Here is a 19,764-nt window from a genome sequence, read left to right on the forward strand (position 1 = left end):
GGGAACTAAAATTTCAGAGAGGAATGTCCAAAATTCAAAGACACATGAGAGAAAGAAGCCTTCAACACTCACCAGTGGTGTCCAGCCTGCGTTATCTTTGACATTGGGATCTGCCCCGTTCTTCAGCAGCTGCTCCACAGCTGCCAAGTCACCCTACGGAGGAAAAAACACAAACAGTTGTGAAAAAGAAGAAAATACACAGCGACAACACAGATTTGAGAGATGCCCAATTATAAATTTAGCTGCAATAAAAATGTAATGATATAAGCCTTCCATGTGGATACAGTCGGGATAACAAAAGCCCAGCTGATCTAGAGAGCACAGTTAATCACTGCTGTTCATTCAGAACCATCCATACATTTTCACAAATACACATTTCTGGATAAAAACTACGTACGTAACAGAGTTAATTCAAAATAAATGGAAAAGGTTGTGCTAACTGCAATCTGTCCACTACAGTCAGACTGCGAGGATTAAAGTCAGGAATGTTTATTGAGAATTTCCTCCTCCTTCAGACTGGATTTTTTTCAAGCTAATCTAAATAAATGGCTGAACACATAGGTGAAACAAATTAATAAGCCTGACAAGCTTCTAGAAATTGGTTTTCCACAAAAGGAAGAGGGTTTTCTCTAACACTGCAATTACTACTTTATTGAGTTGAATCTCACTGACCCTTTCTCTGACAGTTATCTACCAAAATAGTTCTAAATCACTTTCTGGACAAATGCTGTATTCAGCTTCCACTGTAAGCAAGGAAGCGTGGAAAGGGTGGAAACTGATGCAGAGGTTACGGAAAAGAGGCTGAATAGAGACGAGGCAAAGGAAGCAAAAGGGCAGAATTTGCGAATCCGAGGTTTTGACACCCTGAAAAGCAAAGTTGGTAATAAGATTGGAGCATATCCAGGTGCAGCTATAAATAGATAAGGAGAAGGCACCTGGAAGCTGAGGCAAGGAGATCTCTGCAGTGCAGGCCTCAATTATTATTTTAGGCAAAATAGAAGTGTTTCAAGACCACTGCTGACACTTTGCCTGGACCAGGGTACAGTGATCCCAAATGAAGAGATTATTAATATGCAAACTGGTATGCAGCTCTTGCCAAGGCCAAATATACAATATAAAAAAAGATCTGAAGGAGAGAGATTTAATCCATGATATGCATCAAGTTTAATTCTCTTTAAGTAGTGGAAAGTCAAGGAATTTCTAGGTGCTACTCACAGCATGTCTTAGAAAAGGTGAGAGAACATTATATTAAGCTTTAAATACAATAAAACAAACTTAATCCGATTTTGTTACCAAGAAACTCTTTGAAAAAACAAAACCGCTTTAATCTTCACTCTACTCAAGTTAGAAAAAATATCAAGACAGACTGCTCTGCAAAAAGCAAATCCAACAACTGCAAACTCAAAATTCACCAAAATTATGCTGAGACTCACTGGCTTTATAACCATCAAGCAAATTAACACATTCAAGATAAATTTCATGCATTATATTCACAGTCTGGATGTCCCAGCAAAATGTTACCTTTCAAAGCAATTAAAGGATTCTAGCAGCAGCGTATTCCTCATGGTTGCAAGGTAAAAGACACACATCAAAACCTGAGAAGTTATGCAGAGGCAGCCAAGACAGCATTAAGATCCTTCCCGATAGAGAGAACACACAATTATCCATAATGAGCGAGAGCTGAGCTTATCATTTAAAGTTCAGTTTGCAAACATGTACTGCAAAGGGTTTGACATTTCAGGAGTACTGCTTTGAAGCAGGAAGCACAGCTAATAATTTGTGTGGGCATCAGATAGTATCACAGCTTTTCAGATCAGTTATGTGAGCATTGATTTGTAGAACATCGCTGTGGCTTCATCACAGGAAACGTCGCTGCTGCGGACTGACAACGTCCCCTGACTTAAATCCAGGCCCACGTCAAAATCAGAAAATTGGTGTTTTGCTGCTTACAGAGGATAAATATTGTCATCGTGTCATCTGTAAATGCAACCTGCTCCCCACAACCAGCACCAAGCACTGAGAGTGACAGCAAGGAGGGAAAGCTGTCATGAGCTGAGCAGCGACTGGATGGGCACTGCCAATCAGGATTACAAGAGAGATGTTAACAAAACAGAGCCAGGAGAATGTGCCTTTTGTGGCCTCAGAGGCCCTTCAGTCAGTCACCATAACGTGAACATTTAGCTAAAATAAAGCAGAAGACTAAGTTTCAAGTGGCAGATCATTAACAGACATGTTATCAAGTCTCTCCTGCAAGCAAGACCACAATCACAGAATCATTTTTTGGTTGGAAGAGACCTATAAGATCATCAAATCCAACCAGAGATGCCTCTCACATTTGCCTGGATCTTCCAGAGGCTGATAACAGGCTCTGATGACAAGTCAAGCCAAATAACTGTGATCCAAGAGTAAAAAAACAAGTGGTGTGTTGTTTTTTTTTTACACTAGCCACTCCTATCAAAGTTGATGGAATTACTAACATTTATAAGGTAATAACTGCTTTGCGAAACCCTAAACAAGAAAAAGTAAGGACCATGTAGGTGGAAATCCCAGAACACAAATATACCAATGCCGTGTCTTCCCTGCACAAGAAACGACACCTGTTAGTACAGAATGACTAATTCCAACATGCTGCATGAAGATGTGCTTTGACTAATGCCAAAATTAATTTTGTACATTTAGATCCTCGGGTATGTTTGATGCAGCAGGAAAATCACCAGTCTCCATAAGAAGCCATAGTGAGGAGAGACCCTCTTAGCAGTCTGCAGCAAGAGAGGGGAAACGTTAAGTGGAGACACTTCTCCTTCAGAAAGGGAGAACAAGGCAAGCACCAGGTAGAAAAATGCTCCTACCACTGAGAATTCACAGGCAAGTGTTTCTTTTGAAATCTAATTATCAATGAAGGATTATACATCCAGCTCCTGAAGAGGCGGGAGCTGCTGCCGAATGCAGAATTATCCACTCGGAACAAACAAAGCTCAGGACATTTCATGCCCATCACAAAGCTCAGCTGTAGTGACAGGGCAGCAAAGCCACGGGTTTGCTCTTCCCGGGCACAGCAGCTCCCGGGAGCTGGGGAAACCAGGGAAGCAGGAAAAGCACTGGGGCCATCTGTTGGCAGAGCTGGAGCCCGCAGTAGATCAGACAGAAAAGAGCATTTACACGGCTTGAGCAACTCCTCCTCCCAAGGAGAATTTAGTTCCTGCAGCCACGGTTGGCATAAGCCCAGAAAACCATCTCTACTTGGCTTACACAAGGTGGTTGGAGCTCTTTTTTCCTTTCCCTCAAGTCCTGAATTTAATACATATGGTTAGGAAGTGCAAGTGTCCCTTCAGTCCTATTTTATAGAGGGTTTTTTTTCCATTCTGCCCTTTACAAATTCCATTAATCAAGGTATTTTTCACCGAAAAGTCAAATTGCTAAATAAATTAAAACATACTCTAGCAGGAAACACACTCTAGCAGTTAAAGAGAGAGATCCAAAGAATTAGGCCAGTACATGAAGATGAAGCTAAAAACCTGTACCCTTCAACCAAATAGTTCTTCCTTTACTTACAAATTTAACCAAGCAACTTCAATTTTTAGGTCAAACCAATGAACCAAAAAAACCCCACCCTTTCAAGCACAATGCCATCTGCTTGTTTAAGCTGTGGGGGAAGTAGATTATTTACAATTCATAAACTGTCAAGGAGGACAAATACGAATTAAAGAGCTTATGGGAATTGTGAAGTCTTTCCAGCATCCTGCAAGTTTCTCACCTCAAAATCCTCCAAATGACTTCCCTACACAGCAGATTGTTCCCTAATAGCAAACTTACAAGAAGCTATGCTTGACCTTTAATGCATGCAAGGAGTTACCCAGCCTCAGAAACAAGACAAGTAACAACCATGCATTATTGAAAAAGAAATGGTGATTTGTTTCCAGGCTTACACATCAGCACTTGAGAAGATGGATTGCTTTGACTCATGGCCAGTTTCCATGTAAGTCCTGCATTTGAAACCACTGCACTATTTCATATTTGCCTTGACCTCTGTCCTCCAGGAGGGGAGATGTTGTGTGACACATCTCTCAGCCATGACACACACAGATACATACCTAAAGCAACAAGTGCACAGCTGACTAGGTCAGACACCTGAAAACAAGATTTTAAAGCCATGCTGACATTTGCCATCACATGCTGACAAAACCACAACATCTTCTCTGCTCTCCTTCCCGATGTGTCCTTTACTGGTAACAAAGCAATACACGGAACACTGTCACAGGCTCCAAAGGAATTCTCTCACTGTGTAAATGGTAATGACCATGAAGAGTCCAGCACAGCAGGCTGGCCATGGGTGAAGGCTCGGTGAGCCCTCCTGGGAGTGCAAGGAGGGAAAGCTGTCATGAGCTGTCAAAACTAAAGCGTTCCTGGACCAGGAGGTAACCAAAACTGGCCCAAATACACCATCTGTTTATTCAAACTTAGCAGACGCTCTGCACAGGGGCAAGTTCTTCTCTCCTCAGAGCAGGGACAACTCCTTATTTCCTTCCAACTTGCAGCCTCACGAGCCTTCTCTCAGCTATTTCCCACCCACTCCCTGTGACAGTGTGGCTGCTGCCGAGCTCCTCTGCTCCTCTCTTGTGTTGCAGTTCACTGACCCTCTCCCTGGAATCCAGAGTGGCAAAATTCCCTCGTGCTCTGCCCCACCACCTCCCTTAGCAAAGCAGGAGAAGCACAGGCAGCCCCCAGAGGTGAAATGCAGTGCCAAGGAACTGGGGGGCTCTTCTCTTCCCCAGCAGATTTAGGACTCTGCATAACTCTGTTAAGTGGTGCTGTGCTGTGATTTAATTGCCATGGAAAAGCTGGTCCTGGGAACAAATTTGTTCTCTTACTGTAACAAAATTCCCACGTGGGTGGAAGGGCTGTTGATGGGGCAATTTCCCACTAGTTTGGAATACTTGGAGTTGAATAGGTCACATTTTGTATTTTAACTAATTGGGATTTTCACCTTCAGTGACTATGAAGATAAACGTGACTGTAGCTGTTTGCTACAGGAACAATCACATTTATTTTCATTTATTAGTTTAACTCAGCATTAAGCTCATCCACACTAGAACCTTTCTTGAGAACCATTTTGATTTCAGTGAAATAATAACTAGTAGTAGTAATAGTAAGTGGGGACAAATCCCCCAGAATCATTGGAAACAGCACAACATTTACTTTTCAAGCCTGCTAATGTTGTTTATGATCTCTTTTAAATAAGAAAAAAGGGAGAATTCAATTAGCTTTAATTAAATTCTGGGTATTAGACCCTAACAGCTAGTGAAAATAACACAGATTTGTTTTCAGAATTAATAAAGAGAATTAAGACTTCATTTTACTTGAGGGGAGGGTGGCAGCTACAAGTCTGTTTCCCTTGCCACACATGGAAAAACATTACTGGCTGTGAAAACAGCAAGGAAAAAAAATTGCCCATAAAACAAAACTGGAAGAGAAATGCTGATTTCACAAAAAAAAAAAAAAAAAATATATATATATATATATATATAATTAATTTGAAGGGAAAAAAAATCCAAACCAAACCCAAACCAACAAATCTAAACCCCACACTGAGAATACTACAAAGAGGATAAAGCCTGGTATTTTCAAGACCAGTCTGACAAAATACTTTTATCAGTTCATACAGGGTTCCCGCAAGTTAAAAGATCATAACCATAACCAAGGGATCACTTTCCTGGTGTTGTTTTAGTTCCTTTTCAAAGCCAACTCTGGGATCACCCTGAAGCCCTACCCAGCTACACAAGCCCTTGCTAATGAGCACCTCAATGGATATGGAGCTGGGGGATAAAAACCACAGCAGAACTAATGAGGAACAGAAGCCATTTCCCACTTCAGCTCAATAATTATAAACATCAAAAGACAACACCAAAAGGAACTCACAGGACTGAAAAAGCCCATCCCACTGCCCACACTCCAGCTGGAAATCAGCTTTTTTTTTGGCTGTACCAACGCCAGTAAGGAGTGCCAGCAACACCACTAAACTTCAACAATCAAAACATGTTTATCCTTTTTGTCTACAGCGTGAACTGTTTAGTTTTTTCCTCATTTATCTTCAAAATGCTTTGCCGTGAAAAACCACCTTATTGGCATATCAGCAATGTGCCAATACTCTGAGCCTCAACAACCTTCAGGGACGCTGTTTTCTTAGGTGAAATACCTGCATTCCAGAGCAGCATCAGGCATCGTATTGCTGGAAACCAAACCTGTGTGAAAAGTTGTCAAGGCAGATCCATTTTTTTTCAGAACCAGTCAGTCACGACTGTTTTCATTACAAATTCCCAGAAAATAACAGAAGGGTAATTTGTAAACAGTGTTTTAATAAAGAGGGACTTAAGACAAGAGGCAGCAAGAGATCTCTCCTTCAAAGCTCTTGAGTCCTGTGAGGACAACGTTTCATTTTCTCCCCCTATATTCCATATTAATGACATCAAATATGAGATTTGAACTCGACTCAGCTCAGCTGACACTTCCATTTTAAAAGGTCTCGTGCAGCAGGAGTGGCTTATTTGAATGCCTGTGAAAGAGGACAGTTATTTATCAAGAACAGCCTCTGTCCCACCAGACAGAAGTGCTGGATAAATGTCAGGTGCTTATAGAGGAATCAATTCTTCCAATATATGCAGTTTATTATGCACACAACATTCATATTTTATAATTCAGCACAAAGTGTATTTAAAAGCCAGACTACAAACTCTTTGAGAGGAGCTCTCAGAAGGGAGCTGCCACAAGTGCATCTGGTGAGTGGGACATGTTTTAACCAGCTTTTACAAAGAAATGGACAAGGACAGCACAAAACTGGGAACACCCCAACCCTGGTCCCTTCCCTCCAGGGCATAGGGCTCAGCATGGGAATCACAGGGTGCAGCACCTCATTCCCCTTCAGCCAACACTTGGATTTCAATGCTTACACAATAGTTAACTAATGTTTCACAGAGTTAGCTTTATGCACATAACTCAGATCTTGTCCTGGCTGAGTTACCAGCTCAGACTGAACTGATCAAGGTCACCCAGTGAGATCTGAAATACTTCCTAAACTCCTTATGACAAATCAGAGACAGCTTTCTGGCACACAAGGCCAAGACATTTAAATGCTTATCACTTCCTAGAACTCACAGGTATAACTGACACTGCAATGCTTTGAGTTTCCAAGTACAATCAGCTTTGATCATTCCAACAGTCATTTCTTTATGAAATCAGAGAACCAGGTTGGAAACTTCCCAATAAACCTAGAAGAAAAAGATCACAACATGAGATTTCCCTCCCCAAAGCAGGTTGTTCTGAAGTAACTGGTTTCCAGAATATTTTTAAAACATCTTTTTAAACCTCTGCTTAAAGCTGAACTAGAAGATGATGGTCCTACCTTGATGGAAGCAACATGGAGCAAAGTCTCTCCCTTGTAATTTCTTCTGGCAATTGTGTTGCCACCAGGGGATTTCAACAGAGCAGGACTGAGTGGTGTTGCTATTTGACTGCAAGTCTTAGAAGTGGATGGGGTAGAGGGAGATTCTGAAAGTGAAGGACTGTTTATGGCTTGAAGGGCTGCAGATCTTCTTGTCTTCATGCCAGTGTCAGGGAGTTTGGATGCAGAGGGAGAAATCCGAACTGGTGTCTGTTCAGTGGCTGGGCAGATGGGGGAGCCCTGCAGTGACTCCTCCTCAGCCTGCCTGCCTGGCTTTCCAGGAATGCCCCTCTCACTTCTCCTTGCTCTTTTAGACTGAGGGGTAGACTCCTGAAGTCTGGATTGCTCTCTTCCACGTTTCAAAGGAGCAACTTCATTTGCTATTGACAGCAATGTCTCTGCAGCACAATTCTTTCCCTTGCTATCTTGTGCAGAGCACACAACCTCACTGTTCTCTCTCTTCTCTGAGGATTCTGCCTGTGGTAGAACTTCCGCATCTTCTGTATTATTGCTGGAGTCAGCTTCCTTTACAGGCTCCTGCTGAGGTCTTTCTTCAGGACTCTCTGGTTCCGGAGTGCACAGCACCACGGGTTGACTGCAGATGGTCACACACTTTTCCTTGGGAGTCTTCTCCTCGGCTCTTTTCTGCTCAGGTTTCTCTAAGCTCCACTCTTTGTTAATGTCTGCTAGATGTTTCTTCTTCATCTTCTTAATCTGTCTCTGGGTTGGTCTTTTTGTTGGCTTGGAGGGTTTCTCCTGAGGGTGAGGAGGGGAAGGAAAGAAATCATAAACTGAAGATGTGTCCTGACCAAGGTCATGGCTTTTTGTCTCAGCCGGACTCCTGTTCACCACACATCGAATCTTCCTGCTCCTTGGGCTGAACCACATTTTTATCTGCTCCTTCTTGCTCTTCCTTCCCAAGTCAGGCGGGGTGGATGTATCCTCTGCTGGATCTAAGTGCATGAGGAGAGAGTAAAAATAATCATGGAAACTCTTCAGAACCTCACAAAGCAAAAAAGACACAACAACAACTGGAAAACTGATTAAGTGTTACTAAATGAAATCTATGGGTGCTTTAATTCCTTCTGAGAAGGCTCATGTAGTGACTTTAAAAGCCCTGGCAAGGCCACATGCCACCCTGGAGCTCAGAGATCCATCAGACAAGTGAGCATCCTGGCAGAGAAATTCCTTCAGCAGTCTGGGTTCACAGCACAGCAAATGCACAGAAGAGCACTGACTCTCAGGTCAGAAAAGGACAGAACTTAGTTTTCTCCCTGAGTTTTCCTGGGAAATAGGTTTCACAAAGAGGCATGTGCATACACAAAAGAGCACAGAAACAGTTTTCTGAAGAGATATTACAGTTCATCTGAAGATGAAAAGGAAAAATAGCTGTAAGCAAGCAAAACCAACATCCTTATAAAAATGTCGAACATTCCTGAGACATTTTTACTGATTCCGCAGATACAGCAGATGAACCAGAGGAATATATAGAAAATCTGTAAGCAATTGCGTCCTGTCATTTGATCCTTTACCCCTGGGTAGTAAATAATTTCAAGGGAGCTAAGCATTTTGATGATCTCAAGCACTTCTTTAAAAATATGCAGTGGAGCAATTTTATAAATCACATTGTACAGCACATTACCAATCAATGACCAGGGTGACGGAGGAATATCCTGTACTCCCAGCACATGAAATAACAGCAGAGAACAAGGACTGAGGACATAAATACTGTCCTCAATGGCTTAAGAATAAATTAAGGAGTATAAAGTGACCTCAAAGTTAGACACTGATTGAATTGGACAGGTTTTTTGACACGAAAGAGCTATAGCAGATTTTTTTACCAATTCCTTCATTCTGAACTGGTGTTCTTTTAGGGTATTTGGACAAGTCTTCCGAACTAAATGCACAACTCATTCTTCCTGTTGCCTCAAACCTCAGGGACTACCACTCACAGAAGTCCTGGTGATTTATAGCAATCAAACACAAAACCAATACGAATTTTGTTTTGTTTGGTTGGGTTTTTTTGGAAGCAGCACTAAAACCAAGATTATAAGGGCGGGGAGAGTTCTTAGCACTCCTAAAATAAACTATACAAAGCCTCAATTATTAAAAGTGACAGACACTCACTGCAACAATCTATCACTTTCACTTCAGTGCATTAACTTTCCATGGCTAATTTATGATCTCCATACCTTCTCTTTTATTTCTGGTGTTAGTAAGTACAGCCCGTTTTTCACAGCAAGCTGGGATAAACTCCTAGCAGCGAACACACCGGTTCCAATCCCTTAGTCACAAAAAAGTGCATTTGAAACTCCACTTAAAAAGAGAACTGTGCAGCTAGTAATTCAACACTAAAACAGACATTCACAGTTCTCTTTTAAAGCAATATTGCAAAGTTAAATGTTTCCTTAATCCTGATTTCAATTACCCTACTTACCCCTCGAATTAAATGCTGTTACATATTAGATTTAGCTAGAGGAATATGTAAGCCATCAGACCAAAAGTGTCATTAAGAATACAGCTTGAGGCTAGTTAATCAATCATTTAGGCATCTAAAGATAATCATCAAGTACAGAACTGCAGCTATTTGGTTTTCCTCTAAGGCTGGGCTTGGTGCAAGCAAGAAACAAAGCGCTGAAATTGAGACTGAAATCTCAGAACTAGCTGGCTTTGAAATCATATCCAATCTCGTTCTAAACAATAACATCTAAAAAAAAGGAAGAGCTTGATTGCAAACAGATGCAAAATATAAAACACAAGTTACTATTTACTCATCTTGCCTTCAGTGTTTACACAAACTAGCAGATCTCCTTGTAAAATATTTACCTTGCTAAAACTATCAGTCATCCCCAAGTAAAGAGAAGGAATAAAATCGGCTTGCAGAAGTAATTTGTGCAACAATTTTCTGATGGCCAGAATTCTTTTTGATGTGTACAGCACAGCAAGACTTTCAAGTCCAAGTGACAAATTCAATCAAAGGCACTGTCCTTCAGAAGTATGATCTGAAGCAGCAGAGCACAATGAAGCATTTACACTGCATGTACCACTTCTGGCAGCTGGAAAGGCTGTGAAATAATCCACCACGAGCCTTCCTGAACTGATCTGTTCATTACTGGTTGCTCAGCAGGGACTTACCAGTCAGGTTATTAAAAACCTGCAGAAATTATAACACACCAAATAAATACATTCCCAGGAGTGCTTTTCCTCACCTGCAATGATTTGAGGTGTAATAGAGTATGTTCTAGAACAGAGAGGCACTCGTGGGACATGATTAGAAGATGCCCACAATCCTGGCAAAGAGACCCATCCCATCCAGAGGCCAGCCCTGCACACCCAGGGGAGGAAACTGCATTTTCTGGTTTTCCTTATCCCTTTCCTATCCCTTTCTCCATTTCCAAAGTGTACAGCAACTTGGACAAATGGCCAGTCTACCTTCCCTGAAAATCCAATCTTTTGATGGACCCAGAGCTGTGAGAGAGAGAAAGAAAGAGGGGAGATCCAGTGCCAAGAGGCTGAAAGGAAGTCTTATGATTTAATAAGCAAATGTTAATTTATATAAAGAGGGTATTATCTGGTGGCTAAGTTCATTCAGTTAAAGTACCTTCAGAGAAAATTGCCCACGATAAAATCAATCCCAATGAATTCTCTGCTGTCTCTGAGTTTGAAGCCAGAGCTTGGATCTCAACAGGATTGAAAAAAAATTACTATTATGGTTTTGATTTAATTATCTTTTTAATAAGTAAGTGTCCTCCCAAAAATTTTCAGAGAGGCATTTAGACAAGGTAAATCAGTAGAGCGTGCCTTACGAATCCTAGATTTGAAGCATCTGCAATAGCATAAAGAGCATCCACAATAACACATCCTATTAGAATCAGCCTATAATAAATGCAGTAAATTTAGTCTCCATTACCTATTAAATGTAACATTCAGATATACAACGTAGTAACTGAATTATTTCTAAATTATAGTTATTTGCACATAATAAGCCCAACTTTCTCAATGCTGACAGTTAATAGAGTTTGATTTCTTAAGTGTTAAAAGGGTTGAGGGTACACAAAAATACCAGGAGATAGTCAATGCCTTGCAACTAGAGCTCCGTCTCCAAGTTCTGCTCTAGTGCAATAGCAGGCTAGTGCAGGGGGAAAAAAAAGGAGCAATTAGAAAATGTGGTTTAGCTATCATTAATCTGCATCAAAGGAATATAATGATGCACATTGTGTGCCTCTCAAATTATTCTCTATTACGGGTTTCAGAACAGAAGTTGAGAAATCTCTTTGACAAACTAGTCCCTTATTAAAAATCAAAGGGAAGAGCTTTGCTACCATCTGTGCAACATTAGTGCCTTCAGTGAAGAATGATTATTTTGCAAGTTAAGTATTCAACACCGAGGGGGAAAGGGAGAAGGTCCAGCTATTCAAAGCCCCATCTTTAGATATTATGAAAAATGCCACAGCACCCATGAAATGCAATGTCACCTGTTACCACAGGAGCTCCACATCCAGTAAATGTGACATAAAGTCACAATACTGTAAAGGTTGATTGAAAGTTGATCTTGCTGGCTGTGATAAGCATGAGCTTAGGAAGCTTTGACCAACACCTGCAAGGTGTAGATGTGCATGAGAAGAGGGGAGGAAGGCTGTTTGATCTGTTTGATGTGTAAGAGTGAAGCAGACTGCTACAAAGAATAAGGTAAAATCAACTATGACCTGTTGGCGATGGTTCTGAAAATTTACAACAATCTCTTCTTTTCAAAGAACATTACACAGAAAAGCTTAAGTGTTTAGAACTTCTCTTTCAAAATCATCACTGTAAATTCAAGAAATCTATGCACACTGTGCCCATGACTCAGCAAGTCCTCAGGAATTACCCACCTGCGAGCCCATCATCCCACCAGTGTCAGTTCCCAGGATGTTTTGGATGCTGAAGAGTCTGCAGACATCCTACCTGTGGTGCCTGCTGGCCAGCTTCCCTTTCCCCCTGGGGAATGTACAGCACAGGGCAGCCAAAAGGTCAGGCACTTCCCACCTAGCCATGGAAAACCTCTAACAAGTCAATTCAGCATTTCCTACCTAAGGTTTGAGTTTTCCACCAATAATTTGCATTTTCCAGCCAGTTTCAGGTTGGTTGTTTGTCAATTCATCTTCAGTCACCCCAGGAGTGTCATTTGCTGCGTTTCCCTCTAATTTAAAAGGCAAGCATTAGCTGCTTTGTGCAGTCTTTCCTGAAATATTTGCTGCTGCTTCTTACAATGCACATGCTGTTTGGCAGAAGCTATTTTTATCCCGATGGAATACAAAGTGAGATCCCTCTCATGTCTACTGTGGAACCTCAGGGTAAAGGGATTTTTGTAGTTGAAATATTCAGTGTGAGCTTAACCCTATCCTTTTCAGTCACAGCAGTTCCATGGGGTTTTTTTAAAGAAAACCACACAGCTTACTGCATGCACTAACTCTGTCAGAGACTAAAATCATTACTAGTGGGATGCACTTAAAAATTTCAGTGTCAACAAGGATCTCCAACAAGATTTAAGAGAAGCCACAACTGTCTCAAAACAAGGCAAATATGCAAAAGGGACACAAAACAAATATATTGAAATATTATTTTTCCCAACTGCTTCTCTTCCTTTCCTGCACTGAAAGATTGATTTTTTTGCTCTATTTCCTTCAGTGGAACATAAAGTACAATTTCTGACCTTCTAACACAAAAGAGAAGAAAATATTGTTGACACAAGTACAGTGCTGTAAGAACATGAAAGCAAGTCCTTAACAAGAGAAGAGAACCCACGATTCTCCAGACTCAAACATATTTCACTTTGGATACATTAAGTTCAAGGCAGAACTTAATGCATCCATACATCTATGGGAGGTGAGGGATTTGCCTGAGACCCCCAACACACAACTGGTTGTTCTTAGAGGTGTGCTCATTTATCTATGAATTCAAGCCACTCCTGACAGTGAACCATCACCAGCTCAGGAGGATTTCCTCCTAACCTCAGAATCACACATCCAAAAGGCCACTGTGCTAATCCTTAGCACACTGCAAAGATTACAAGTGACACAAAGGCATCTCTCAAATCATTTCATATAAAACACCCTGGTAAACTTCTACTGTGCGTCTGCTTTTAAGTCAGAACAAGGGATGATAAAAAGAACCTCATTTAGTTCTGTGGCCTAGCCACACCATGCAGACTTTATTTTAGAAGAACTGTGGGATTAAATGTACTATTCAATTTTTAGTTCAGTTAAGCATCAGACCAATTTTTAAGAGTTAATATCCATCTCTTAGAGTTCTCCAAAACATCTAAATAGTATTGATAACGCTACCATGTTGTATTTTAAATGCTTTATTTATGGCATCACAAATAACTCCTCTCGGAATGATTCTCTTCCCAGAGTGCTTTTAAGAGCTTTCATCACTTAAAATGTTTCCCTGAAATCCTATTTAAGCCATCATCTGTTTTCTATGCTCCAGAAGGTTTAATCACCATAGGATTTTATAACTATATAAAATGTATTCCTTTACACTTGGACGCAGGCTTCCAGCCCCATCAGTTAAAATCCATTTTGGTGTCAGCAAAGAGTTATTCCATAAATGAATGAGGGTGCTGATGGGATTAGACACAGAAAAAGAATCTTTAACTTAGACAAACATATTAGGAAGTAAAAACAAAGGAAGAATTACCTATTCTGTACCTGACAACTAAATGAATGTTTTCTAAAACTTGGTATTACATAAATGCTCCTCTCTGAGCTTGCAGAAGAAACACACAATCACCTACACTTATGTCACTACACTTTTTCCTACTTTGACGAACAACCTAAAATTTGATAGAGATGAATTTTCCCAGAGTACGTTCTCTGCAATCTTCTAGGAGAGTCAGCAATGACAAAACTTCACTGCAGCAGAATAGCTGACTGTTAGGGACCAGAAAATAAATGAGTTAAGACTTGCTTCCTTCCCCTTTTTAGGCAAGGAACACAGATAATTTTCCCCACGTGCAAAAACCCTGAACTGAAAATTACCAGGAGAGCAGGCACGACTCAGTGCACAGAAACCCAGAGACAGGAGTAGATAATGCATTAATTCTGTAACAGGCCCCCCCAATACAATGCAGAACATTACACACTGGGGCTCCCACAAGATATGACAACCTGTGCCCCTGCTTTGTGCCACCAGACTCAGCAGTCTCTCCCACTCTCATCTCATTTTGGAAGACGGATCCTGATGAATTATGGACTAACCCACTCAGGCGGATTTCTCAGTAAAACAGATTCAAAGAACGAGCAATCCACACAGACAGCTCTCTTCAAATCAAATTTTCCAAACATGATTTGGAACAGCCTCTCGGAATTTTAAGCAGGGCTGCACTGCTCATTCCCTGTGAGGATGATGGCCTGGGCCGTGCAGCCACAGGCCGAGTCTCACCTGAGGCGCCCAGGAGCTGCCGCAGCTGGCTGCAGAGCTGGATCATGTTGTCCAGCTGCCGGTTGATCTGCGCGTCCTGCACCCAGGCGGGCACACGGCACACGGGGCACGCGGCGCCGACACAGTCACCCACGCAGGACCTGGGGGGCAAAGGAACACCCATCAGCCAGGGCACCTACCGAGACACGCATTCGGAAGAATTAACGACTTCAGTTAAAGTAAACATTGCCGAGGTAGACTTCCCTCTGCCAGCTAGACAATGTTGAAGTAAATTTCTCTTCGTTAATAGAAGCCGGATTGAAGGAACTGATAAATCAGGAGGCCTGTCAACTTAATCCATAGACTCCAAGAATACAATGTGATCATAAATCAAATAGTCTAAAGAAAACAAAATCCAGGTGTCACCAACACTAAAAGGTTAAAAAGTCAAAGCGAGGAAGACCCATCTCACTTCATCATTTTGAGACCCCACCCCATAAGAAGGACCACCAAACCCATTTCAAAGAACAAGCTACACATGCTTAATTGCTTTTTGCCTAATTACCATACAGAGCAGGGAATGGGATGGACCAGAGTTATGAATATGCATACATGGTTTGGGTGTTCAATACTCCTGTCCATAAAAAGACCCTGTGATCATCTGTGAGTTGTGCGTGTGTATTTGGGAGCTATCCCACCCGCTGCCTGGCGTCGTGATGAACACACAGTTTCTAACTTCAAACTGTTAGAGAGTCTTTATCCGTCAGAGTTGGATAGCGGTATTAGATCAATATCCATATTTTTTAATAAATCATTACCTCCTGCACCCACCATCGACTGTTTCACAGCCCACGAGAATCTCTTCTTTCAGCACTGACAAACCACCTTTGCAAGGCCCACAGGAGCCGGTCACAAACGCAGGACAGGACACATTTATGGTGGCAAGTGACAAGCTGAATGTAACTAAACAACCCACTTCCAGAGCCTGGTCAGGACAGCCATGAAAAACACAGTGCCTCACAAGCTGTCCCAAATTTTCAAAAGCTCCACTGCTGTTTGACTCTAGGTAACAATTAGGCTTAACAGTTAAAACTACACGTTCTTTCCCGTCTGCTATTCTGCAGCCCTCCATTTTTAAACAAGTGCCAGAAAGCCAACCCATAGCAAACGATGATTTCTGCCTTTTCCTAGTTAAAATTTGCTTGATGCTGTGAAGAAGCTTCACCTGTGTGAACATTTCTCTGTAGGAAGTCCCATGAAGATCTCTAGGTGCTCAGAGTACTTCATCGCTGCTGTTTTTCACAGCATTGATGTCAGATGACCATGCTGGGATAGGTGGGGAAACAGATTTACCCAATAACACTACTCTCCCCAAATCAGCCTAAAATCTTTTATTCTTTTGATCAGGCCAGTGAGAAGACCTTATGATTTGCCTGAACTACAACATTGCTACATCTCATCTCCTGTCTATCCTATTAAATACAGGTTATAATTCCACACAGCCAAGACTGAACCAATTCCAACAGCCTCAGTTACCTGACCACTACTCATGTAAAAATTGCTGCTAATTGTGTGGTTTGTGCTTCCTTGTGGCTGAGGCACTGCTGCGTTTGGCAGACTGAAGCACAGCTCTTGGCTCCAATATCCTGGATGGTATTTGACAAATCACCTGGAGCAAAGGGAAGGGCCAACCAGGTCTCCCTTCTCTGGGGAAGCTGGCCTCAGGCTTCCCACCCCTGTAAAAGGCGCTGCAAAGGAAATGCAGAATGAATTTTGTACCACGACTTCACCTTATTACATGCAGCTGTTGGGGTTCTGTTATTAAGTGGTAATGACTGCAGGTAACCGAGCACAGCCACCCCAACAACAGCGCAGAAACTGATCTTGATAAATATCCCTGCCCACAACACAACCACGGTGAGGGAGAACCGGCTGTTTTATGTGTGACCTGAGCAGTGAGGCCATTAGTTTGACATCCTTCACTCCGTATTTCAGAAGCCAGCTGCAGCCACAAGCCCCGATCCTCCCCCAGGTGTGCTAATAAATGTCTGTCTGCAGCAGTGGGCCAGAATCAGCCCACGGCACTTGAGCTTGACAGAACCTACATTCAACAGAGCCACAGCCAGAGTTGAGAATGTTCCTTTAAAAGTTCCAGATACAACAGAATGTAACTCATTTCGACGCCAGAGTGACAAAGAAAGGTACTGGAGATTTGTCACACACCAGTTAAACACCGATGACCAACATGCAGGTGAACAACTGAGTTGTAATTGAAATAGCAGCAAGCTGGACTTGCTGGAGAGATTATAAAGGTGTGGCAAATAAGTTGCGATTTTATGTAATTCAGTTTGGAGAATAGCTCATGGTAACTGCAGATATAATTCAAAATACCTCATTTGCTTCCAAAGAAATTAATCTGAATTTCCTCAGGTTTATTTTAAAAAATAGCCCCTGCCCAAGACTCAGTCATCAAAGGACAGATGAAATTGCTAAAAGGTCAGGCATACAAGAGAGAAAAGATCAGGCACAACAATAACTCAGATAACAGCAAATGAACTCCTTTTTCTGGAGCAAGAAATAGCTGCTAATGGGTGCTTAAGACTCGTGTTAGCAATTCTTTCCAACCTCATCAATACAAATTGCACTGTCCTCTTAATGTTTGGAAAATTCTTCTTTTAAAACCCCACAAAACTTCAAGGAACAGTGGGTGATTTACATCTATGACCTAGAATACACGAGGGTCATCCAAAATAAAACCACAAGGCCTTGGATGCCCAACAGCTAAACAATTACACCTATTAAGCCACGTGTTCCTATTTATAAAAAACTTTTACACGTTTCTGGGGGTTGTTTTACAAAATAATCTGTAGACAGGTTTTATAAATGAAATAAATATAATTTAAGGAATTCCTTCAAACAGCAGAATCATAGAACGGTTCTGGTTGGGAGGGACATTAAAGCCAATCTCATTCCAACTCCCATGGGCAGGGACACCTTCCACTACCCCAGGTTGCTCCAAGCCCCGTCCTGGCCTTGGACACTTCCAGGGATGGCACAACCAAAGCTTCTCTGGACAACCTGTGCCAGAGCCTGGCCACCCTCACAGGGAATAATTTCTTCCCAATATCCAATATAAACCTGCTCTCTTTCAGCGTGAAAAGGTCCCTGTTCAAGAATCTTCTACAGCAATTAACGGCCACAGCTGGAAAGGAAAGTCTGGAGAGAAACAAATCATCTGTGCATCTTTTAGTACCTGCATACTGGGGGAAGAGATGCTGAGGGCATCTGTCCCATAATCAATTACTCCTTGAAAAGCCAGTAAATATTCCACTGGTATTTTACCTTTCAGGCCTCCAACACTGTAAACTCCTGTTAGAAAAGTGCAGCTGAAGGTAGGGAGTGGATACACATCCATGAGGGGGAGAGAGTTTCCTCGGGTTTCACTGACATAGTGACTACTATAGATCAACAGGAAGCAAAGCTGATAATCTGTGCTGGCTTACAAGCAGAGGTGAGACAGTATTCTTCTTCTTCACCTAACAAAGGTGGGATTGTATCAGACTGCTGACACCTGTGCCGTGCGGAAAAACTCTTTAAGATACACAGCAGAGCTTTGCACTCCCGGTGTTTGGCTGTGTGTGCCGTGAGGGGCAGTGACACACACACACACACACACACGGCGGCCAAAAGGTGGTTCTGGGACACAAACATTTCAGTCTCTGCCTGTACTGATAATGCAGTGAGCTGTCCTAAGATAGTGACGTGACCACCACCACCTAAGAAGTGTCTTGCTGGCAAAGTGTTTCTAATTTCAGTCAGGTTTTTAAAGCACTTAGATTATCTGACCAGCCCTAAGCAGAGGTAAGGCAGGCCATGCCAACGTGTTTGGATGCGTGTGAAAACAGGAACAGCCACAGGGGCGGATCTGAAGGAGCCAAGTCTTGGTAGAAGGCCAAACCAGCTACAAGCACCAGCCAGCACTCTGGGGCAGAGGAAAACCCCCTTGCAAACAGGAAACACCTTCCCAAGCTGCTCTTTTTTCTTTATGTGAGGAGAAAGGAGCTAAGGATGATGAGAACAGGAAGCTGCTTTCGAATTCTACCCCACTACAAGCGGACACTTCCCTCCATCAGACTGCGCGTTCCCTTCACACCTGGCCAGCATCCTGAAGCCTAAGCCAGCCCTCCTGCATGGGACCCACGGGGGAACAGCAGCTCCCGCTGTCCTCTCCCCCTCAGCCCCCCGAAGGCACCAGCCGTGCCCTCCTCGCTGTCCTTTCCCCACAGCACGGCGTCGAGCCCCGCTACTTAGTACTTACAGGCAGAAGACGTGCTCGCACTGCCCCAGGGACACGGGCTCCCGCAAGACGCCAGCGCTGTGGGCAGAGCAAGGAGAAACGCGGCACTTTTAACACGCGCGGCCACACGACAGGGGCCGTGGAGGGAAACGGGGGGGAGGGGAAGGGGGAACGTCCATTACCAGCGGGAGCAGCTCAGCGCCTTCTCCAGCCGCCCCAGCGCGGCGCGGGTGTGGGACCAGGGGTGCCCAGGCGGCGCCATGGAGGGGGTGGCGGGACGGAGGGGACTGGCCGGGGCCGGCTGGTTGCCCGAACGCCCGCGCAGCGCCTCCCTCATCGCTTCCCTCACGGCGCTCCCCTCAGCGCTTCCCGCCGCCGCTCCGAATCCCCCGCCCGACGCCACTGCGCAGGCGCGGGGGGCCGCGCGCGCTGCCCGCCCGCGCCGTTTCCCGCGCTCCGGGAGCGGGGCGGGGCCGGCCGTGAGGGGCGGGGCCAGGGGAATGGGCGGGGCCGGCCGTGAGGGGCGGGGCCAGGGGAATGGGCGGGGCCGGCCGTGAGGGGCGGGGCCAGGGGAATGGGCGGGGCCGGCCGTGAGGGGCGGCCCGGGGCAATGGCGGGGCCGGGGGAA

General features: G+C 43.4%; 2 protein-coding genes across 2 annotated transcripts in view; one reads left to right on the plus strand and one right to left on the minus strand.

Annotated features, from left to right (window-relative positions):
* BARD1 (BRCA1 associated RING domain 1) overlaps positions 1-19,483 on the minus strand; it is a 40,693-nt gene extending 21,210 nt beyond the window's left edge. The window contains exons 1-5 of the mRNA XM_066322438.1: positions 19,319-19,483; positions 19,158-19,214; positions 14,861-15,000; positions 7,397-8,388; positions 73-153 (exon numbers count right to left, since the gene is read on the minus strand). Coding sequence (XP_066178535.1) covers positions 73-153; positions 7,397-8,388; positions 14,861-15,000; positions 19,158-19,214; positions 19,319-19,473 — 1,425 coding nt within the window. The 5' untranslated portion in view covers positions 19,474-19,483. The remainder of the gene's footprint in view (positions 1-72; positions 154-7,396; positions 8,389-14,860; positions 15,001-19,157; positions 19,215-19,318) is intronic.
* The window catches only part of ATIC (5-aminoimidazole-4-carboxamide ribonucleotide formyltransferase/IMP cyclohydrolase), a 141,952-nt gene continuing 137,850 nt past the window's right edge, over positions 15,663-19,764 (plus strand). The window contains exon 1 of the mRNA XM_066322437.1: positions 15,663-15,671. The gene's annotated coding sequence lies outside the window, so the exon portion shown is untranslated. The remainder of the gene's footprint in view (positions 15,672-19,764) is intronic.

The sequence above is a fragment of the Sylvia atricapilla genome, chromosome 7 (genome assembly GCF_009819655.1).
Source record: "Sylvia atricapilla isolate bSylAtr1 chromosome 7, bSylAtr1.pri, whole genome shotgun sequence".
NCBI lineage: Eukaryota > Metazoa > Chordata > Aves > Passeriformes > Sylviidae > Sylvia > Sylvia atricapilla.